We start from the raw sequence: 24,824 nt of genomic DNA on the forward strand, positions 1-24,824 counted from the left end.
AGAGAGTTCATCTTACGTAGATTTTGGTTGCCAATCGTGGAGAACCTGAGAGGGGGAGAGAGAGAGAGAGAGAGAGAGAGAGAGAGAGAGAGAGAGAGAGAGAGAGAGAGAGAGAGAGAGAGAGAGAGAGAGAGAGAGAAGTAAAGCTACCAAATGAAATTGCAAGGTATAGTTCTCCATAACTCTATGAGATGGGGAGAAAATGGGCTACACAAAGAGAATGTGAGGCAAAGGGAGATTAATTATTTTGAGGAAAAGGGAAAAAGGGAAATGGGGAGACTATTTGACTAGCATCAAAGAGAGAGAGAGAGAGAGAGAGAGAGAGAGAGAGAGAGAGAGAGAGAGAGAGAGAGAGAGAGAGAGAGAGAGAGAGAGAGAAAGAGATCCCATCCACCACTACCCCATGACTTCACAAATTGAAAAAGATGCTACCTTTGAACTTGGCGTGGGCGTAAACATTCAAAAATGGACATAGTCTTGGGCTTCAATATATGCTAACAAGCACTACTAACTAGCATTGTTCGGAACAATGTTTTTTGTGCATGTTAACATGCTTGTACCCTTGAATCAACTTATAATTGCAATGGTTTTTGAATTCCTTAAAAGAATAGGTGCTTAATGGACATATTGTGTCATTGAACTATATTGAAAGATGTAAAGATCAAAGCTGCTATGGAGCAATAAATTAGAGAGCATAGGTATATAATGGAGAGGATATTTCTAAGATGCATCTTCTATAGATAGTTTCAAAGAAAGCTCAAATTTTACCATTAAAACGTGAACAAAAAGCTTGCATAATAATCGCACTCTTTTGATTCTAGTATGTAGTGCACAATATGATATGTATACCCAAAATTCATGAATTCAAAATCCATATAATATAGTGCCACATGGCAACTTGTTGGAGAGCCTCCCTCTTGAACCTTCTATAATCGACTACGAATTCTTCAAAAACTTTATGGCCCACTTTGTAAGGACCAGATAAATACTCATATAACTAGCTTCAAACCCCAGCCTTTGCTCCATATTTGAGATTCACAAGCCACCAAACAAGACACTCCAAATTTGAAAAAAAAAGATCCCATCGTTCATTGTCAACTTCCACTAACCATTCTCCACGTGCACGCATCCCAAGGTAGGCAAATTTGGTGAGCTCGATCCCCTGAGGAATTTAAAGTAGTTATGGATCTATAAAGATTGGCATGGAGAGTAACTTCAGCACTTTGAAGACCCATCTCTTCCTAGCCCTTGGATAGCGTACTCAGCACCACCATCAATGCCCTGGTCTATGAACAATCAAACCTTCAACTTGGCATAACTTCCTGCTAGTAGCTCCTCTCGACAAGCTTCTAGAGCCTGTTGAAGAATTCAAAGTCAAGCAACAATCCTGAAAATTTCTATCTTTGAATTATTCCAATAGTAGGCCCAAAAACACCAAAAATTGGTCCACCTATTGATCCCCTTGCAAACATATGCACTTAGTAGCTGCACAAGCCCTCTAGACTACTTTGGATTGTAGCCATATCCCTTTTGTTGACTAGTTGTATCATCAATCACCCTTAGTTGCACCATCTTTGCCCGATCCCCTTGTTGAACATTCATGTTGAACCAATAGCATAATTATTGAGTTTGGAAAGTGCAACACAAAACAAAACCTTTATGGAAATGGAAATTGACATGCGATGTCGGGCCATCCACTAACTCACTAACCACTCACCCCTTACTTTTTATATACAATAGAATAAGGGGATAGTGCTTGCTGCTCTATTCTCCACCCACATGGAGTTCTCTTGATTCTCCCTCTTCCCCACATGCAAGCACGCATTCCACACTCACAAGTGGTATTAGAGGCAACAGCTTCCCTGCTCCATTTTGCATGCACACGGGCTTCACAAGAAAACTAAGGTTTGCTAAGATTAAGGTCTGTCAAGTGAAAATTGACAGTTGATATTAGAGTGTGTGGTAGGTGAAGTAAATCTTGGTGTATGATAGCTTTGTGTAGAGAACTTTCAAGTAGGAATAGAGAGAAATCTCAGAGCTGATGTGGGGAAGAGAGAGAGAGAGAGAGAGAGAGTTAAAATTCGCATCCGCACGTGTGCACAATTTAAGGCCAGATTTTGGTTTCGATTGTTGCTGCTAATTTTTCCTCATTCCAGGAGTATTTCCAATAGGCATCTTGGGGTTTTACCCCCATTTTGAACATGTTTATGCTCTCCAAATCTCCATTTGAGCAATATAGAAGAAGATAGTTTTCAACCTATTTTTTCGGAATCCTCTTTCATGCTTTGACATTATGAGAGTGAGAGAGATTATTTTGGATCTCCTCCAATGTTCTGACCTTGACATAGCTTATTAGCTGGAGATGAATCAAGAGATAGTGACATCACGTCCCCTCTAGCATGCATCTAGAGGAGCTCAGCTCCGATGTAATCTCCTTGGCAACCTCTTGACATCAACTTGATTCCCTACTTTGGCGACATGCATCTGACACATATGACTCCGAGAGATTTTTTGGAGAGATTTTCTCAATGAGTGACTTTGACTCTCGAACGTTTATGATCACATGTATACCTTGGACATCACAAGGGTTTGTGTGCTAAGTTGTACTTTTCTCGGGGAAAATCTCGAAGGATATGTATGCTTTTTGTGGCTATAGATGGTTGGTTGTTCTATGTGTTTGATTTCCGATCAACGAGCCTTTTGACCAACAAGGTAATGCGCCACGTTCTAAAAAGTTTTCTCACACGTTGCTCTTTTTTAGTGTGGATTATTTGGCACATCCATTGTGCTCATACATGACAGTGTGGGTCACTTTAAAGAGTTTCCAACACAGTTTTGTGTTGTTTTTTCTATTTATGTATATGTGGATACTGAATGAGCTAGTTATTGCTTGTAGGTGACAGATTCACAAGTTTACAAGGATTTTGGACAAGTGTGGTTATCCATAGAGCCGCTTGATCAAGAATGAGCTAGATTTCTAGGATTTGTACAGTTATGTATACCATATGTAGATTCTCTACCTTTAGCAAGAGAATGGGGTCTAGGGGGACCTCTTTCTTTAGTAGTTTGAGGGATTCAAACCTTTAGTATTAAGAAAGTAATCAAAGGAAAACTTTTGAATTCAGGCAGGCAAAGTTCTAGTTTATTTGAAGTCAAATTTTCCCCTAAAATGAAATTTATAATTTAGCAGGTAAAGCCATATCATGTAGCATATCTATCGAAAGAGGTCAACACGTAGATCATAGACTTGTAATCTTCACTCAAATTAGAGATGATATGTAGGAGTTATGAAAGGCCAAAATTTGTAAAATTATCCACCTCCTTTTTGGAGGAAAAAGTGCATCCCTTTGACCACTCTTGCACATCTCTTACATAGCCACCATTCTTGCACACATGGCATACACCTAGAGATTTATGGTATGCTCATAGTGGCTATAGGTAGATTTATGGTATGCACTATTTTTTATAAATGGGATTTATGATTGTGAATGTACTGCATACAATTTACAAGTAGTCAATGGTTACAAGCTATACATTCTTATAGGTGTAGATTTACACAGTTTCTCGATTCACTACACTATTTGTGAGATGCCTCTTTGAGCATAGTGTTTGCTCATGACTTGCGTGTATGGTTATGTGCTTTATGCATAGTTGAGAGTTGTTTATCCCAATATTGAGTTGATACTCATTGTGCCTTTGTTATCACTTGGTTCATGTTTATGCGTAGATTTTTCTTGGTTTAGAGTAGGCATTCGGGGACACTGCTTTTGTACATCTTGTGGTTAAGCTTATTCAAGCTACAAATTGCATATGAGAGCATTTGATTGATGAAGTTTCATTCTTGATTAGCATAGTGGTTGAGTGATACCCCACTATGATGCGTATGCATTTTTCTTCACTAATATGACATCCATTATGTGTGACAGATCAGAGTTGACGGGGCGGTGATGATTTTTTAGAGACGATGGTCTCACTCTTGCCAATACATGCATTGTGGGAATTGTGGTCACATAAGGCACATTCGACATCATTGTTTTAAACGTATGAAATAGTAGCAAAGATGTATATGTGATGCAAAGATGGTCTTGACACAAACTAGAGAGGTGGGTTTGTATGCCAATGATGGTGATGTCACATTTATCTCTAGTGTTCCTCTCTCTTTTATCTATGATAGAGATGGCACTTGATCCCGAGTATGCAACATTCCATGTCACATCATTTCATGAGTGGTTTAGCACTTTTGCTAGTGGGAGCCTTGGCCGTATCATCTAGCTACTGGATTAGTATATGACATTAAGGATGCAGGAGATGTATGTTTTTCATTACACAGTGGTGCATCTCATATGCTACAGCATGTGTGTTATGTTCTTGAGATTGTGCAGAGCTTGATCTCAATGATATGCTTGAGAGATAGTGGTTGTCAGGTACTGCTTTGAAAATAGTCTTTCTAGATGTAGTTGGGTTACCTAGTTATTGTGTGAGGAGCTAGATTCTGCATCATCTACCCAATGCAAGTTTCTCAGGTGCAACATGGCATAGTCTCAGTGATGGCATCGACATGTGAGGAGAAAGAGACAAGATGTGTCTCATTTGCATGTGAGCTCTAGTATGCTTAGGAGAAAAAGCATAGCTATGTATGACATGTCAATGGACTTTGTAGAGGCAAAGGTGGGGGAGGATGGCTCCAGTGAGACATAACTGGTGTTGTTAGAGTCTATACAGATGGTAGAGTGGGTCTCTGCTCCTTAGAGACACAAGAAAAGATGATATACATGGAGTTATTTGATATTCTTATGCTAGAGGCTGATGAGGTGATGTAGGGATAGTTCCACCTATAGTGGATGACAGGGACATAGCCATCCCACCATCAGCAACGATGAAATATCCATACATGATGAGTAATCATGATGATGTAGTGTATGTAGATAGCACTAAAGAGTCTAGTGTTGCCAGGGTTGCATAGATTTTGTCATCATTCAGGGTCTCATGTATGACCTTCTAGCATTGAGGCCTGCTCTAGAAGCTATAGTGGGATCATTTGAAGCAGGGATTTTCAGTCATACGACAATTGATAGCATGATGCATTTGGAGCTACGTAGACTAGATAGATATGTATGTGAGATTTTCATGACTGACACTAGCATGATGCATTGTGGAGCTTTTCACACCAAAGATTTTTGTGAGATTTGCATACATGCTCTAGCATGGATTCACATGCTCGCCTATCACTAGAGATGATACGACTACATGTAGATTGAGTTAGCAAGCTAGTGGAAATAGGCTAAGATAATCTCTCACATATTTCTTGTACATAGTAGTAGTTTAGATTGTAGGACCCACTTATTGGCACATTTTGTTGGGATCGGAGAGCACACACACAGAGAGCCAGCAGGAAGAAGGAGATAGACGCAGTGTGTGGCGGGGCGGTACTCACACTACAATGTGTAGTTATGAGTATGGTTATTATGAATGAGTAAAAGAATGGCTGTACATGGGCGGCTGAACAACGGGCAGCCAGGCACACGGGCCTTTAACCCAACAATCTCCCACTTAAAGGCAGTGTGGCTTTAAAGTGGCCAAAGTACAGCAAAAGAAGTCAAGCCATACCCATCAGCGTTCTACAGTGTGCAAACCGTTGTGAGGCTAACGACTTCGTGAGTAGATCAGTAGGGTTATCGTCAGTGTGTACCTTGACAAGCTCTATGCGCTTGTCCTCTAGCACCTCTCGTATGAAGTGATACCTCACCTCAATGTGCTTTGTCTTCACATGGAAGACAGGATTCCGTGCCAACGTTATGGCACTCTGGCTATCACAATGTAGCATCGGAGCATCACCAGCCATACCAAGATCTCCCACTAGTCGTGAGAGCCATACGGCCTCCTTGGCAGCCTCAGTGGCAGCCATATATTCAGCCTCTGTAGTGCTCAAAGCAACGCATGGCTGTAAACGTGATGCCCACGAAACCGGTCCACCTTCAACTGTGAACACATAGCCACTAGTAGACTTCCTCGAGTCTACTGACCCTGCATAGTCTGAATCTGTATATCTGCAAACAAACATATCCTTCTCACCATAACATAGGGACAACTCTGAAGTCCCTCTCAAGTATAGGGCAGTCATCATGGCTGAGTTTTACATATGGAGGCAACGGGGTACTAATGGCCTTCCCCCCGTCCATATGAAAACGCTCAAGCACCCTGTCAATGTACTCTTTCTGACTAAGAAAGAGCACCCTGCGAGAACGATCACGAGTGGTCCGCATACCCAAAATATGACAGGCATCCCCAAGATCCTTCATGGCAAAGGTTGCATGTAGCCTATGTTTCAAGGCATCCACATCAGAAATACACTTCCCTGTAATCAGCATGTCATCCACATACAAAACCAAAACAATAAGACTACCATCTACAGCCCTGCGAGTATAGAGGCATGGGTCCTCATAACTGCGTACATAGCCCAATGAACTCATGAATGCATCAAACTTACGATACCATTCACGAGGTGATTGCTTCAGCCCATACAAGGTCTTAAGAAGCCGGCATACCATCTTCTTTGAACCATGAATAACAACCCACTTGGTTGCTCCATGTACAAATCCTCGTGCAAGTCCGGATGTAAGAAAGCTGTCTTTACATCCATTTGATTCAACTCCATGTCTTCTGTAGCTACCAAAGCAAACAACATACGCAAAGTAGACATCTTCACCATTGGGGAGAAGATCTCATCAAAATCAATGCCCTTCTGTTGCTTGAATCCTTTCGCCACAAGCCTTGCTTTGTACCTAGGCTTTGCATCCATTGAACACAATTTTATCTTGTAAACCCACTTGCATGGTAGTGCCTTCTTACCCTTTGGCAAAGGAGTAAGCTCCCACATATCATTTTGGATCAATGAATCCATCTATGACTGCATAGCCTGCTCCCACTTGAGCTTGTCAACACTAGACATGGCCTCATCATAACATGATGGCTCCCCGCAATCAGTCAACAATACATAATCCATAGAAGGCACAAAATGCTGAGGCTGTCTTGCACGCCACTCTGAACGCCTCAAAAACTGTGCAGGAGGTGCATCTAGCTGTCCCACATCTACATGATCTCCCGACAAGGGCTGATCTCCCACCTGAGGGTCAATGGGTTGCCCACGAGCAGCCATGGGACCATCATACCGATGACCATCCTCCTCAAATATCACACGCCGAACCTCAACCGTTCGCGGTGATGCTCTATACATAGAGTCCTCATGAAAAAAAACATCATGGTTGCGCACAATCTTTCTATCAATAGGATCCCACAATCGATAACCCATCTCACCAGAGCTACCATAACCCAAGAAGATACATCTCTTGCTCTTTGGATCCAATTTGCTGCGTTTTGCCTTAGGTACATGTACATAAGCTTCACAGCCAAAAACACGAAGATGACCATACGAAGGTGGAAAACCTGTCCATACCTCTTCAGGCACTTTGAAGCCCAAAGGAACACTAGGTGAATGATTTATCAAATGCACAGAAGTGGCAATTGCTTCAGCCCAAAATCCATCTGACAAACCAACCATAGAAAGCATACTACGAACTTTCTCCTATATAGTCCTGTTCATGCACTCTGCCACACCATTTTGAGGAGGTGTATAGGGAGCACTAAGCTCACTCCGTATACCCTTCTCAACACATAATGTAGTGAAAGCATGAGACATAAATTCACCCCCATTGTCCGTACGTAAGCACTTCAACTTACAACCTGATTGGTTCTCAACAAGATCCAACCATTGCTTAAATATATCAAACACCATATCCTTCTTACGAATGGGGTATGCCCACACCTTCCTGCTAGCATCATCAATGAATGTAACAAAGTACATAGCACCTCCAAGAGAAGCATTGGGCATCGGCCCACATACATCACTATGCACCAAAGCTAGCTTTTCCAAAGATCTATGTGGAACACTCTTCTATGAGAAGACCGAGCATGTCGACCATAAAGGAAATGCTCACAAAACTCAAAACCACCAAAATCTGAAACGGGAATGTAATCCACACGTGCCAACAACTTCAAACCTTTCAGGGACATATGCCCCAAACGCTGATGCCATAAAGAAGCAGGAGGTTACTCAGTGATCCCCACAATGTGATCAGCCACACTAGCAAGGCTGCCCTTAGTGAGCTTCCAACCTCCGTCACCAAAAGATACATTGAAACCAAGTGAATCCAACTGACCCACACTAATCCAGCTTTTTGCAAGAGCTGGCACATGACGCACACGCTGCAAGACAAACGTAGTAGAGTTTGGCATAGCCAAATGAATATCCCCAATGCCATGAATTTTCATAGAATGCCCATCGGCAATCCTGATAGTACCTGTGCTCGAAGCATCATAGTCATGAAACCACGACCTATGAGACGTAACATGAAAAGAAGCACCACTATCAATTACCCAATCCATAGGCATACTACTCTCATGAGTGAGAAGAAAAGCATCATCAAAATAGGATGCAAGCAACACATCACCAAGCTCTTCACTGGTAGCACTAGTTGGAGCACATACATGGTCATCTTGAGAGCTACACTCTCCCTGTGTTGCATTTAACTCCTCAATCTTGACATTGGACTTAGGCTTGTCCTTAGCATCATGGTCTTTCTTCTTACCATCTCCATTTTCCCTTTTCCACTTGTAGCAATCCATTTTGAAATGGCCTTTTCTACCACAATGAAAACATTCCACATCCTTTTTACTTGTGCCTGCACAGGACTTGCTTCTAGATTTACCCTTGTTGGACTTATACTTGTCCATAGTCCTGCCTCTGACAACCATTGCACTAGAAGACTTACTACCTGCATTATTCTTTCGATTAATCTCTTCCGTGAGAAGACTAGACTCCACATTAGTACTTGTCAACTCATCCGCAGGAACCGAGTTACTTATGGCTGTCCTAAATGTGTCCCATGACTCAGGCAATGTGACAAGTAAAAACATAGCTTTTACACTATCCTCAAACGTAATTTTCTGTGGAGCAAGTTGGTTGAAAATTGTATTGAACTCATTCAAATGCGCATTCATGGAAGCACCTTCCTCCATTCGCAAATCAATAATCTTTTTAATCCAATACACCATAGAAGCAGCCGAATGCTTATCATACATATCGCAAATCCGCTGCCATAGCTCATAAGCTCCACCCTGTGCATCTTTCACATTGTAATAAACAGAATTTGAAAGGGAAAGCCTAATGGTAGACCTGCACATCTCATCCAACTCCTCCCAATCATCCCTCTCCATATTCTCTGGCTTAACTCCCTGCAACTTTAGAGGTCGAATCTGTTTCTTCTGCACCAAGACATCCCAAATCTGATCTTTCCAATATGAAAAGTTAGCACCATCCAACTTCTCAATACTGAAAATTGTGTCCTCTTTAGTGCCCATTACAACAAGAATGCAACAATTAGAAACATGTAACCAACCAAGAAACTGCCACAACAAAGTAGTGCTGCAAATCTGACAACACCTGCTGCTCAATCAAAGAGCAAACGCATAGAGTATAAATCAGCCCATAATATGGTCAAAAAATGTACGTAGAAATCCACAAACAAATGCATAAACCTGTGACACCTGTAACTCAACCGGCCTAGGCAAACTGTGCCACAAAATGCATCAACAATGAGTTGTCATAGAGGCATAAACATACTCCATGTCTGAATAACCACAATAGAGACATAAGCTGACCAAGCTTACACAAATCCCGTGAGCATAAATGGATCCAAGTGAGCATATAACCAATGCACAAGATCAACGAAGTCCAATCTCTACTGTCAACCAAGTACCTGTCCGTACTCAAACCGCAACACTGCAAGCAAGAGCAAACCCGCTCTATGTATAAGTGAACCAAATCTCCACAATATCATGTATAAAGAGTGTCTGTCAAACTGCCATATCCACATTCATCAACATACATAGATGATGTAAACCTGTAGCTCAAGAACACGCATAAACAGACTGCCGAGAAAAGTAGAAGCTCCCACTCAAACCACAACCATATACATGGTTGTCCCACAGTCAAAATACATGTTTTGTAACCACGGAAGAAACCTGTATCCAAAGCTCCCTGTAACCTGTATATGTACATGTACCTGCACCTGTACCTGTATATGTACATGTACCTATACCTGTAGTCGAAGAAGACAATGCCTCCAAACTCCCACTCTATCTGTGTGTATGAGGCCACTCCAAAAAGAGGCTACACACTCTCAAATGAGCTGTGGGCTCACGTAAGTGGAAGACACTGCAGCAATGGCACGTGTAATGGCTATGGAAGCTCTGCAGCAGCAGAAAACTACCAAAGAGAGCTGAAAAACGCAGCTCCTAGTCTGTAGCTCGGATGGGATTTCTGATGGCACGAATGGCTCCGAAAGGGGGGTTAAAATCCTGGACACCTGCTGAAAATACTCACAGAGTGTTGAACCTTCCAATGCCAAGCTCGGAAAAACCTTCTGCTCTTTAGAAATGCGCGCGTGCGCGAGACCGAAAAACGGCAATGAAACAGCAGCAATTTTCAGCACACTCAACAATGATGATGAAGCTCTCAATGCTCTCACTACCAAGCTCTGATACCACTTGTTCGGATCGGAGAGCACACACACAAAGAGCCAGCACGAAGAAGGAGATAGACACAGTGTGTGGCGGGGCGGTACTCACACTACAATGTGTAGTTATGAGTATGGTTATAATGAATGAGTAAAATAATGGTTGTACATGGGTGGCTGAACAACGGGCAGCCGGGCACACGGGCCTTTAACCCAACACATTTTCCTGTAAGTGGGAGATTTTTGGCATGAAGGTGATGTGCCTTGTCTTGGGTCGGATGTCCACTGATGTCTGGCCGTCCACTGAGTCACTAACCATGCATGCCTTATTCTTTATTTACAATAGAATAAGGAGATAGTACTTGTTCCTCTATTCTCCACCCACATACTTCCTTCTTCCCCTTCCCGGCATGCAACACGCACTAGGTGGGTTTCTCACCCCCTACATCACAATTTTTATTCCACTAGGATCAAAAGGTCAAACCCCTTTCACATTCTATAAGCAATCACCTCGTAGCCCATCACCCCCTAGGTAGAAAAAATATCTCTAGGAATAGTTACCTATCTACAAAACAACCTCATGTATTTCTTTATCCAATCCCATAGCACATGGCATGCATAACATGCAAGCAACACTTCTTTACCACTCCAAGTATCCACCTAAATCTTGCTTGCTTTGAATGTAGCATCACTCTACAATTGAGCAGCTAGAACACTAATATCTAAGCCTCTCACCCAACCATATAAAGGAGAGGTTTTCACCTTGGAAATCACTTCGCAAACATCCTCTAATTGATGCAAGGCCCACTTCATAGTTGCTTCCACAAACATACCCATCAACCACAAAGTGCATAGCTCTTTTGAAGTCTTATCTAAAACCACCACAAGTTTTCATCTTTGAAGCATTTTGAGCAGCAAGCCGAAAAAACATCAAAAATGGCCCAAGAATCACTTTTTTCATACACCTCTTGATCCCCTTGCAGACATAAGCACAAACCATGTAGCCTATTCTAGATTGTAGCCATATCCTAGCAGATGCACAAACCATGTAGCCTATGCTAGACTGTATCCATATCCCCCTTGTTGATTGGTTGTAGTATCAATCGCCCTTAGCTGCACCAATGTCCTATGGCTGGAGGGCTAGAGAAATATTACAATTTGTTAAGGATTAAATTGAATACAGAATATAAGAATATTAAGTGATATCTTTTGAAGGCACCAACATCGTGCTCATATGCATGCTGACAAAAGGGATAGAACTATCACCTTTTTAGAAGGCAAACATATGTGAACAAAAGGCCTATATACCTCCCCCCTTTTTAAAATAAAAATGTATGCTACCAAAAGGCACATACACGTCACCTATAAGAATATGTCTCCTTGAATGTTCTGTGTAAAAGAAAAAATGAAGAAATGGAAGTGCAGTAGGTGTGTCCCATGGTATTGTTGAACCTTTAAAATTCTTAAAAATATTTTGATATGTAGGTTACAAACTTGCAAAAGACTTATCAAGTATCTCCTATGTTTTATGTTAGTAGGCTGAGGGAATCTCACTATCCTTAGGAGAATGTGCTCTCTCTCAAAATCTTGTGCTCTCTCTCAAAATCTTGGTGGAGCTTGTCAAGCCACCATCGATTCGCATGAACCCAAAAAGGCCCCATTAAAGTGAAAAGAGACACATGATGATGCATCTACTAGGGCATACTAATGTTGCTTCCAAGAAAGTTTCCTAGTTTTTGGCTTAAGGGAAACTCTTCTTTGGGGCCATCGGGCGCGCGCACGGGTTGGGGGGGGGGGGGGGGATTTTATCAATATATGTGGACAAATCCATGTGAAATCCATTGTGTGGACTTTGTTGCACCTTGTGTATATGACTACCCTCTCCACTTTATCAATCTATGTGGGAAAATCCATGTGTATTCCATTGTGTGGCAAGCATAGTCATCAATCCTAGCTGGCTAGTAAACTACCCCATATCTACCTTGTGACCCTACTTATGATGACACACTTTGAGTGTACCCTAGATTCCTATCTCAAGTCTACTCATGTACACACATTTCAATAATCTATTACACTAGTTTTTTGTGCTATGACTATCTGTTTATCAGATCTTTCTTGGCATTGCGGTTTCCAATTTATCTTCATCCCTTTCTTTAGAAGGTTAGTCAAGTGTGAAGCAATCATAGCATAATCTTTTATAAAGATTCTATACCATCATGTAATGCCTAAGATTCCTCTAAGATCACTTAATATATATGGCTGGGGCCATTCAACAATGTCTTGAACTTTAGCAAGGTCCATTGAGATGCCTTCTTGACAGACAATAAACCCCAAGTATTTGATCTTTGGAGACAAGAATGAGCACTTTCCATCTTAGCATAGCTTATGTTGTCAAAGAAGATCTAGCACCTTTCTCAAGTGGTCTTTGTGTTCTTCCTCATTCTTTGAGTAGATTAGAATATCATCCATAGCCATTGCTACGAGCAATTGGTAGCATAGCCAAGGTTACTGGGTAAACATCATAAACCATGGTTTGAGGGTAAACCAAAATTCTCACAAAGTTTAACAGCATTTTCATGTTTCACCCATGCACTCACATTGTAGGAGAGCTCAACCACATCAATAGTTTAGTTTTCAACACATTCGCAAAGCTACTTGCTACCTTTTCTATTGCACCACCCTCATCTCTCTAAACCTAACCATTAAGGCCTCTCAACTTCTCATTCCAAACCATTAGAGCCTCTTGACTACTCATTCCATCATAAAGTTGTAACCCTTATTGCAAGTCACATCCACAAATATACCCTACTCTACCTTCTCTAATATATATCACTAGCAGATCCACTTCTATTTGAGTCGGATACGTATAAGAACCCCATGCACATATACTAAGGGAACTTCTTTCGCATTGGAGTTTTTTGGAACCTTGGTCATGTAGGTATTCATACCCTAGCTTATGATCAATGAACCTTTTATTGTATTCTCTTGCAATGCCAAGTCCCTACATGGCACCCTTGGTTCACAAGATATCACCATTTCTCAATTGCTAATACATAAATAGCTTTTAAAAGCGCTACTAGCATTAGGAAAACTTGCAAATTCTCTTTTGAACCATAAAGGGCCTACATATCTTCTTCTAATATTGCCCTACCTAGGTTATGTGTTAGCGGAATTGCACTCAAATCAACAAAATTATTTATCCATAGCATTAATACTAGTCAACAAGAGAACGGTGATGAAGTGGAGAACAACGGAGTTGGGCACTTTTCTGGTGCTCATAATGTGTTATGGTGAGCAGAGGGAGAAACTATAGTGGCCTACTACGGTCTAGATGTGCAAAAATTGTTGCATAAATTCCTCATTCCTAAAGTGAGTATGTATCCTTGGACACTCTAGTCGTGTTGACGTTGTTGCGCTCATTTTGGACACCCCGCTTTTTGTGAATTTGTACATATGGTCATTCATGACCCTGTGTGTCAAAAGGGTGTGTGGACTTTCTTTTTGTGGTATTTTAAAGCAAGCACATGTACATGATGCAGTGCAAATCACTAGTGTAGCACCAAGTACTATGTGTGCCTGTTATTGAGTTTTTTAAAGTGTCACTGGTTTTCCCAACACTGTTTTGGTGCCCGCCAACCAAAATCTTCTTCCAGTGACCGTCAATTGATAGCTTTGATAGCTATGATGGTAGTGTTTCCAAAATTTTATGGTTATGTAGATGAAGATACTAATGACTTTAGTTCTCTTGTTTTGCCAATAAGAAAGATGCAATGCTCATCGTGAAGATTTTATTCTTTTGCTTGAAAGAGGATGCAAGGACATGGTATGATGAGTATGAGTCTTGGTTAAAATCATATCAACCTCCACAGGTGATGACTTATCATAAGGTCAAGAAGGATTTCCTTGAGAGATTTAAGAAGTAAGAGGACCAAGAGCATGTATGGCACTTCATTGAAGGACTTGTACAAGGTGATGATCTGAGTGTATATGCCTTTGTGAAGCAGTTCAATGATTTGTGGAAGAGATGGTGTGTTGTTTTTGACAATGAGGTTCCTCCTCTTATGCTTAAATTGAGCATTTTTATGCAAAGCTTAACGGCTGATTTAGATTAATAATTGACACTAGATTGGTAAAAGGACACTTTTATGTCCTTGGACGCTTTTATGTCCTCTTAACCAAGCAATTTCTTGGAAAACTTGGAGTTTTTTTGGGCTTTGAATTCCAACTCTAGAATTGTCTTATTAACACTTTCCAACCTGAAATTTGCCAAAATGAAAGGTGTTTTGTTTTTGTCCATTTTCATTAAATTGGTCATAAACCACCTTAAAATGCCTCTTAGTGAGTTCTAGGGTGCTGCATAAGTAGCCTTCATGATTATAAATGTTTTCTGATGCTTTTAATACATGGATACCCATGTCTTTGAAGTTATGGCCTATTTATGAAAATTGTGCCATGCAAATTTACGGATGAATTTTACACTTTGATCAATTTGTTGCCAATGTATATTCAATAGAAAGGCCAGTTTGATTGTGAAAACAATGGCTAGGTTTTTAAATGGAAAATCTAAAACTATAAGGTTTGATGATTGTTTAGACTTACCAATCTCCACTATTTGTAAAGGGAGGGTACCATCAAACAATGGTAAAAGTGGTATCGCAATACATATTGTCACCCAAAATTATAGGAATTAAAAATGGGCGAATCAAGTAGCTAGGGTCCCTCTTATTTAATATTTTCATGATAAATAGTAGGCAATTTTTTTTTTTCATTACTAAAAAAGGTGGAAATAGTTTTCAAGTGAAAAAATATAGCAACAAAATTGCTTGAACCTACACCATCATCCATAGAACCTAGAGATGGTTGAAAGCAAGGGATGGTGGTACAAATTGGTTGTCCTTGAGAGTACCTTTGACAAATGTTTGCAATGCAATTTATCAAAGTCCCAAAAGAAATTGCTTATCATATCGTATATCATTGAATACATCTTGGAAAGAAGAACATAAAAAAACAAACGCCGACAAGTTTTGACACAAACTACAAAAAAATTATTAGTCCCCACTCTTTCATTAGTATCAATAAGGTGAAAAAAATATTGGTCCTTTTTTTGTACCACCAAACCTGCTTTCACCCAGATCCACGAAACCTGGTCTTATATCATAACCTTACACAATGTTCATATGCTCTTTGCAACAAGGACTGGTTGCATCATGCATGCCCAAGGAGGATAGTTGTCTTTGTCTAGTCTGTCCTCAACAAATAGCATATGAAAAACATTGTCATTGTTAGCCATGGTCGATGATTGCACTCGATGCAAGAACTTCCTATATCAAAGAAAAAATGCACAAAACCAACATGAGCTATATAGCACAAGCCACACAAGGCTACAAAGTGAATGTAAATAAACTTGCACAAAAGGAAAAAAATTCCTATGCAATGCTATCAATATTGGAAATGAAGGTCAAAATGAGCCCCGCAAATGCTCCTCAAAAATTACCTCAATTGGAGATCATGAGCTGGTAAGTTGTTGGCAACAATACATGGCATGTCAAAGCCCTCTTTGATATTAATTGCTAGAAATATGATTGCGAGAATGTACAAGCAATTAGAAAAAATAATTATTTCCCTAGAGCTCCCCTAGAGTGATGTGCGTATATACAAGCCCGGGGCCGGGGGTTGGGGGGGTGAGGGGGGTGATCCTAAAGAAGGAAAAAAACACCCTACTGATCCTAAGAGTTTTCACACACATCACTACCATAATATGGTAGAAAATCCTCCTTGGGAGTGATGACAATGTATCTTGGGCACGACATAAAGAGAGAGTAAGTTGAGGTCAAGACATCAATGACCACTTTTTCTTCGCGGGGGGGGGGGGGGGGGGGGGAGAATCTAATTTGGCACTGTAGTCAAAGTAATCCAATACTATCCCCATCTGTCTACCAAAGTACTGGGTGTAGGTGCCCTACTACCCTTGGACTACAAGTGGCCTAAATAGAATCTCTTCTTTTGCCTCACAAAATGCAAGATTGTAAAATAAGCTCACTGGTGTGTGGTGTCCCCAGCTTTTTGGAGGCATTGTGCCATTACCTTGCCTCCTTATACCAAAGAGCAAGGAGGTCAAAGGTGCATGGGGATCCACCTCTCCTAGCAATGTAAAAATCTCAAAAGGGTGGACGTACAGTGTGTACCATTTATTATTGTACAAATTAATGGCCAAATTATGAAATGGATAAAAATTTGTTCAAATAGTACTTTTCCACGTGAAGGGTGCATTATTAATAATTGCAAAAATATTCAATTTTAGATCATGGAAAATTTATAATAGGGGGTAGATTTTGGTTGGATGCCATAGCATTTACTTTTGAAAAAATATTTTGTGCCTAACATATCAATAACTAGACTCTCAATGGATGTATAAATCGATCTATATGACATGTTTTTTTTAAAAAACACTATTGCTTTTGAAATCCCACTGTCACTTGCTTATACGTTCATCTCTAAGGAAAATTTGTGGGGGGAGAGAGGGATCTTTGTGCAAAGATATATGTGAGAAAGGAAGGAAATAAACACAACTCAATTATGAGAGACAATGATATAATGTAATGAAAATATTTATTAACCAAAGAACTACTGTGAGATACAATTTGGGTCCTTAAACTACACAAACAAGTACTTTAAAAGTACTTTTTATAGTCTACAGAAGGTACTCTGGAGTACCTAGCAGGTACTATGAAAGTATCTACGATTAAAGTATCTATTAAAAATTGGGTATCTATGAAATTTATCTGAGTACAAAAATTGAAAATTTATTTGGCTAGATAAATTAAGACTTACATATATGAAAATAGATAAATCAAAAAATATAATAAAGTATAGTGGTGCACACAAAAGTAGGGGTGTGAGCATTGGGCTACTAAATTAATATTGGCAATGTAGGATTCAATTGTTAGGTTAATTCTTCACACGTCTAAGTAGATTTGGAGTTTTGCATTGGAGTTTACTTAGATGTGTTAGAGCAATTGTTCACACTTCTAAGGAGACTAAGGTATTGTAAGGTTTATTTTATGTTGTGTTCAAGCAATAATTTTCACTCCCCAAAGAAGTCAATCGTCAAATAGATATTAAGCATTAGTTGGTTGTGCTAGAACATAGTTTCACACTTTGAAGTATACCTATGGTACAAAACAAGTAATTTACCATGGGCTTCTCGAAAAAAATATGTTAGGAGATAATGTGGTTAAACACTTTGTGATTGCTCCCACAACATTAAAAAATTAATATATCTACTTTACCTTCTTTTTCATATTCTTCTTCTTTTTCTCGCCCTCTCTCTCTCTCTCTCTCTCTCTCTCTCTCTCTCTCTCTCTCTCTCTCTCTCTCTCAAGCCTTCCACTCATTAGAAGATATTTTTGGGGATCTATTGCTAAATTTTGGGCTGCTTGGAATCTGCTTTCTTTGCCCACTGAGCTAGGAAGATTGGGTTTTTTCTGAATTTGAAATTGCATGCACTAGCTAGAAGAGTTGCACTCAGTAAACATGTTCTTAAGTCTAATACATACTGGGCCAAATTGCTTTGAGAATTGGTTGATCTGGCTATTTGTGTATTGTCATGGTCCTTGGGTGATGTTAGCATGACATAAAATTTTCTATGCAGCTCCTCTTAGTTTGGGGGGAGATATTGCTAACATGTTGATCACCTCTTGGAAACTAGCTTGTGCTAGACTTATTTGGGCTGGGAGGGCAAGATATAGGAAATTCATTGGGGGTTGAACAATTATTTTGGAGTTTTGTTTTTTAACAACCCCCAGCTTTTCTTTTAGGGAAACAAGCCCTCACCCTTCACACCTAGCAACTTCACATATACAAGTGCTAATTGGTGGACCTCCAAGACTAAATGCTTTTACAAAAACTTGTTGCCTTGTACTAGAGTTCCCCAAAAATGGAATAGGATGTGGAACTTGGTCAAATTTGATATATGGTGACTTTGTAGATTCAAAAATGTTTGGTAACTATCTTGTTCTTTGAAGCATAAAGTCCTCTTGTGGAAAATTCACATTGGTGCACTGCCTATAGGGGAAATGATGTTGAAGAAGAAAATGGGAAAGGGTTTATGTCCTAGATGTGCTCAACCTGAAACCTTGAGGCACTTGTTTTGGAACTATGGGATTGTGCATAGTTGATGGACTGATTTATATGACAGGTGGCTTCAAGCTTGGCAGATAAAAGTAACTAAGTTTAGTCTTACTGTTGGACTTGTTAGAATTGTTGATGATGCTATGTCTAGATGTTTTTTTGTACTTGATAGATGCTATCTTTCTTGTGACGTCTACCAAAAACTCTGTTGTTTTAAATTCATCCACTTTTACCAGCTATACTCTACCATTCAATGCTTAGAAATAGAGGATATCCTAGCATTGACCATGGACTCGGCTACCCAACTCATGATGAGTAAGTTAGGTTCTCTCTCTCTCTCTCTCTCTCTCTCTCTCTCTCTCTCTCTCTCTCTCAACGACAAGAAAAACAACTGTTGTCCATAGCCTTTTCACTCACCTGAAGATGGAAACCTAATCTTGATGGTATTTTTATAAAATAACTCAACCATTTTTGTTGGAATTCTTGGCCACCACAAATAGATCTTCTGAATTTTTTGCAATGTCCTGCATTCCACCAGTGGTGTCTTACCTCTACTTGGAGATGTCAAATGCCTAACTCATTGAGGAGATGTCAAATGGCTATCGTATTGAGGCATCAAAGTCTTGCAGTCTATGGATGACATGTGACTTCAAACCCACATATATAATGAAGCTACGCAAATTACCCAACATTATGATAAGATTTTCAAAATTCTCTTACAAATAACACCCTTGTAATGTTTTATCTATGCTTTTACCTTTCCCTTTATGATGCTTTGGTTATATGCCATGGGCATGCTACCCCATGACACAATTAAAGTTTGTCTGGTCCTGGCTGCAGGATTCTCCATTTCAAAGCCCCCGCAACTCTAGTATATGATGAAGCTCTCACATCCTGCGAAGAGAACCTACTCGTTGGTGGTCAAAATTTCTTCAACTTGCACTCTTACTCGATTCAATTCACCCCATAGCTAGACAAGCAACTAAATTTTGGAAGCAATGTGTGCATGTGATCCAAGGACAAAAACATGCAAAGTGTACTATATCCTTGCAAGCAAGCTTACATTCTAAATTTGTTCAAAATAATTAAGAAACTTCTAGTTAAAAGAAAACTTTCTAACCAGTTTTTCTTTCTTTTTTTAAAAACTAAGCCTATTTGTCGAATTTTGAAGAGATCCTGTCAAGTTTCTCAGAGTGCTCTTTGTGTGGGAGGGTAAGGATTCAATACTTGCTTTGTCACTTAAATCTATGCCACCTTTTTTTGGGTACAGCTATGAAAAACTTTTCAAAAGAACACTTTTCTAAATGTATACTGCATGCTCTCCCTATTTCATAGTTCCAACTGGCTCTATGCTTATTTTATTAGCCGGAATCTTTGGAGATCGAGTTCTCGTCCATAGCAGACCCCTTTGAGTGTCTACCCAAAGAACCAAAGTAAGTCTCGGACTCAGGCGGCCCACACTTTAATCCTGCCCAAACTGAACTAACCAAACTGCCCACTCCATGCAGCTGTTCTCAGAGCAGCGCAGCTTCTTCAGAAAAAACAATTTCTGCATGTACACTTCTCAATCTCTGCACGTCCAGAGCTGTATCTTGCAAGATTCACCCTTTTCCAAAATGTGTAAGACATACTCAATGTTTTTCACAGTGCTTTACAGGAGTCGGGCATTTCAAATCGCTTTTCAATTGAAACTACCTTGCTTTCAAGTGAAATGTACTTGTGTTATTCCCACAGCAAATGCTTGGGGTTGTGGCACACAGAAACTCCACACATCTCCCTACCAGAAGCGTGCATTGAGGTGTCGTGCGCGCCCACATTCTCAAAGAAAGAATAGTCAGTGCTTGTGAATATTGACTGTTCATACAATATCATTGCCAAAAACATGACTTTGGTAGCCCATCTTTGCACAAAGGAAAACTCGATCAGTAAAGATTATCAGAGGCAGATAGTATCTAAAAAGACTACCACTTTTTCATGGGGCACATGATAATCTACCTTTGCAACTTTCTCTCCTGCCCCAAAACAGCACATACAATCCGACAGCGTAGAACAAGGGCACTTATTGATTAGTGTACATTTGGATGACAATGATAACCACCCACAATAAGGGTGGATTTTTAGAAAAAGGGATATCTAAAGCCGAAGGTGTACATCACACACCCAGTATAACCTGCTCCGCCATTGCTAACTGTCATTCAAAAACCGTCAGCATATTTCATATACAAACCTCCATTTTCACAAGCCTATTTTGACCAAATGAAGATGGAGAACTTGAAGATGGAACCTTCAGAGCAAGATCAGGTAGAACTTCTTGCAGATCGAACCCCTCGCCCTTGATTGGTGGCTTCTCCACCCCCATTCCTTCGCCCACTACCACGGGCTTGTGACCCATTGCCTTCATACATCCCCCTAGCTTGTCCCCGACGTCCACGCGCCCCTGCAACACAACGATTTGTAAGCGGCAAATTTTCACATTGATTAATTCAAGATTACTAAAGTACAAACCTCCCAAGTAAACAGATTTCCTTCCTTCCGCGTAGACCTTTCGACCTCCAACTACAATTGGGGATCCCTGCTTGATGCAGAATCATAGCTGAGACATACATTGAATTAAACAAAAAAACATCATCCAGTACAATTACAGTAAGGCAGGCTCTCTTATGCACAATGATTCCCAGTCTATTAAGTTATCATTTTGTTAAGGATCCCCCTTTCAATTTGCACTCTAACAGCATTCATAACAAGCAGAGTGAAGGCAAAGCCCTCACTTTCCAGATTATAACACAGGAAACCATTGTTAAGCTAGGATGAATGTCGGCAGACTCGAATCACACAGTCTAGGTTGCTGAAGAATCAAATCAATGTCAAGCGCACAAGTGCACCAAGGAGAGTCTCAAAAAAGAAATATCATGCACATGAGGAAGAGTGCCGGACAATAGGCTTCAGAGGAACTGTTGAGATGCTTATTCTGTATGGATGCACCTTTTGGCCTTCAAGATCTGGAGTTGGATATTGGAGAATCTTTGGTGGAGTATTCAGCCTCCTCGTTGAAGCCTGGGTGGCCTATTTCTGCTTCTTCTCTCTGCTGCTTTCTTCCATTACTCTGCTCCTACCTAGCCTTTAATGTATCACCCATCTTTTGTACCTCTGTATCACTACCAGTTTTCCCCTTATGGTTTTTAGTCATTGAATATTTCAGGGGTTTTTTTACTTCCAATTCCGACTTATTGGTTTGCCTACGGACTGATGTAATTCCTTCAGGCCTGTAATTTGATTTCGTAATACAAAAGGTACCAAGCCCGAGAGAGAGAGAGAGAGAGAGAGAGAGAGAGAGAGAGAGAGAGAGAAATAAAATGAAAATGAAATGATATATTAACGTCTTCAGAAGGCCAAAATGACCTATGAGACCATCAGATACAAAGTGGTTGTTGGGCGCGCGGCGGTGTGTGCAAGTGAAAGAGCACGCGAGGAAGTGCAGTGTGTGTGCAGAGAGGGGTGGCGAAAGCCAGCAGGAGAGGAAGCGCTAGCAGAACGATGAGGGAGAGAGAGAGGGCTCACGTTTTTTGGGAAAACTCAGTAAGTGAGTTTGGGTTTTCCCACTTTTATTATAAGTGACCTTTAAAAAATGTGTCCAGGTTCATATTGAACCTGGACAAAGTATAAAAATGTACAAAAAGGGGTTATTTAGGCCTTTAACCCAACAACCTCCCACTTAGGCATAAATGACGTCTTTAAGTTAACCAACTCCCACCAACTATATGCAATGCTCATGTTGAACCTTAGCAAGACTCTTGGTGAGAACATCTGCAGGGTTATCCTGTGTGTGAATCTTAGTCAAGGTGACTAGACCATCCTCCAATACCTGTCGTATGAAGTGGTATCGCACATCAATGTGCTTTGTCCGTGCATGAAACATGGCATTCTTGGCCAAATAGACAGCACTTTGGCTATCACATCCCAAGACAGGAGTACTAGCAGGCATACCAAGCTCTTTGACAAGTCTGGCCAACCATATGGCCTCTTTAGAAGCCTCAGTGGCTGAAATATATTCAGCCTCAATAGTACTCAACGCCACAATTTTCTGCAGTCGTGAACACCAAGAGACAGCACCACCAGCAATAGCAAACACATAGCCACTAGTGGACTTCCTGGTATCCAAGTCACTTGCCATATCTGCATCACAATAGCCCTGCAACTTCAGGTCACTTTTGCCATAGCATATACACCTAGATTGTGTACCTGACAAGTATCTCAGAATGCATTTCACAGCTTCCCAATGTGCTTTGCCGGGATTGGACATGTATCTACTAACAACTCCCACCGCATGGGCAATGTCAGGGCGAGTGGCAACCATAGCATACATAAGAGAACCACAAGCTGATGCATAAGGGATTCCCTTCATAGCATTCACTGCCACGTCATCCTTTGGGCAATCGGCTTTGCTAAGTTTTATGTGTGGAGGTAAAGGTACTCCAAATCACTTAGCTTCAGCCATGTTAAACATGTCAAGTACTTTAGCAATGTACTTTTCTTGAGATAAGAAGAGCAATTTCAGCTTTCTATCTCTCTTGATTCTCATGTCCAAGATGTGCTCAGCATCACCTAAATCCTTCATTGCAAAAGCTGAATTCAGCTGACGTTTAAGAGCATCAATGGTAGACTTATGCTTCCCAGCAATCAACATATCATCTACATATAGCACAAGGATTATAGGACTTCCATCATTATCCTTCTTTGTATACAAACAATGGTCTGAATGGCTACGTTTAAAGCCTTGAGACAGCATAAAAGTATCAAACTTTTTGTACCACTGATATGATAACTGCCTCAAACCATACAGTGCCCTTCTTAGTTTGCATACAAGTTCCTTTCTATCAGGAACTACAAAACCCTCAGGTTGCTTCATGTAGATATCTTCATCAATGTCACCATGAAGAAAAGTTGTTTTTACATCCATATGATTCAATTCTAAGTCAAGCACTGCAGCGAGAGCAAAAAGGACACGCAATGTCGTAAGCTTTACAACAGGAGAAAAGATCTCTTGAAAGTCAATCCCCTCTTTCTGTGCATACCCTTTGGCAACTAACCTTGCTTTATACTTGGGCTTTCCATCAACACATTTGACCTTGTAAACCCATTTGTTAGGAAGAGCCTTTCTTCCTTTAGGCAATGGCACAAGATCCCAAGTATTGTTTGCATGCAAAGATTTGATTTCCTCTTGCATCGCAAGCTCCCACTTACTGCTTAACTCACATGATTTTGCCTCTTTATATGTAAGAGGCTCACCCTCATCTGTCAACATAACATGATGCAAAGAGGGGTCAAAGCGCTGTATCAACCTTCTGACACGAGTAGACCTGCGTACCCAATGATCTACATTCTTAGGCACAGGTTCTACATCAGGAGGCAACTCATTTTCAGCATGCTCATGTTGCTAAAAATCATTTTCAACCATGATAGGTGGCTGTCCATCCTCATTTGGAGCATCTAAATCATGTCCTACCTCTTCTGGCTCAAGGTTAACCGGCTGATTATCAATTTCAGCTTGCGGTAATGCATCCTGAGGCTCTTTTTCAACATCAATAGGTGGCAAGAGAGACTGAAATTTGACCAATTTCTTGTCAATTCCATAAGATGTAGCATTTTTCAGCAATTTAGCCTCATTGAACACTACATCTCGGCTGCGTACAACCCTCTTAAACTGAGGCAACCATATCCTGTAGCCCATTTCACCCTCTTCCCCATAACGTAGGAGAGTCCTTGGATGGACTTGGCATCTAGCTTTGTCCTCAAGTCATACGAACATGGACAAAAGCCTCGCAGCCAAACACTCTCAAATGATCATAAGAGGCAAGTTTGCCAGACCAAACCTCCTCTGGAATGTCATTTTTTAGCGTACTGTTAGGAGAGCGATTGCATACATGAACTGCAGTTTTCAAAGCCTCTCCCCAAAACCCATGAGGGAGATTAGCCGTGGACAACATGCAACGCACTCTCTCACATAAAGTACGGTTATACCTCTCAGCCACACCATTAGAAGATGGATTATAAGGGGCTGTCAACTCCCTTTTAATCCCATATTCTTCGCAATAACACTGAAATTCAGCAGACGTGTACTCC

The 24,824-nt window shown here is 40.6% G+C and overlaps 1 protein-coding gene across 2 annotated transcripts in view; it reads right to left on the minus strand.

The window, feature by feature from the left end:
• Positions 1 to 20,652: 20,652 nt before the first annotated feature.
• The window catches only part of LOC147456229 (nuclear transport factor 2-like), a 66,982-nt gene continuing 62,810 nt past the window's right edge, over positions 20,653 to 24,824 (minus strand). For both annotated transcript variants that reach the window (XM_086514764.1, XM_086514765.1), the window contains exons 9-10: positions 21,210 to 21,276; positions 20,653 to 21,141 (exon numbers count right to left, since the gene is read on the minus strand). In XM_086514764.1, coding sequence (XP_086370890.1) covers positions 21,002 to 21,141; positions 21,210 to 21,276 — 207 coding nt within the window. In that variant the 3' untranslated portion in view covers positions 20,653 to 21,001. The remainder of the gene's footprint in view (positions 21,142 to 21,209; positions 21,277 to 24,824) is intronic.

This window comes from Adiantum capillus-veneris, chromosome 6, assembly GCF_014529385.1.
Source record: "Adiantum capillus-veneris isolate H3 chromosome 6, ASM1452938v2, whole genome shotgun sequence".
NCBI classification, from domain to species: domain Eukaryota; kingdom Viridiplantae; phylum Streptophyta; class Polypodiopsida; order Polypodiales; family Pteridaceae; genus Adiantum; species Adiantum capillus-veneris.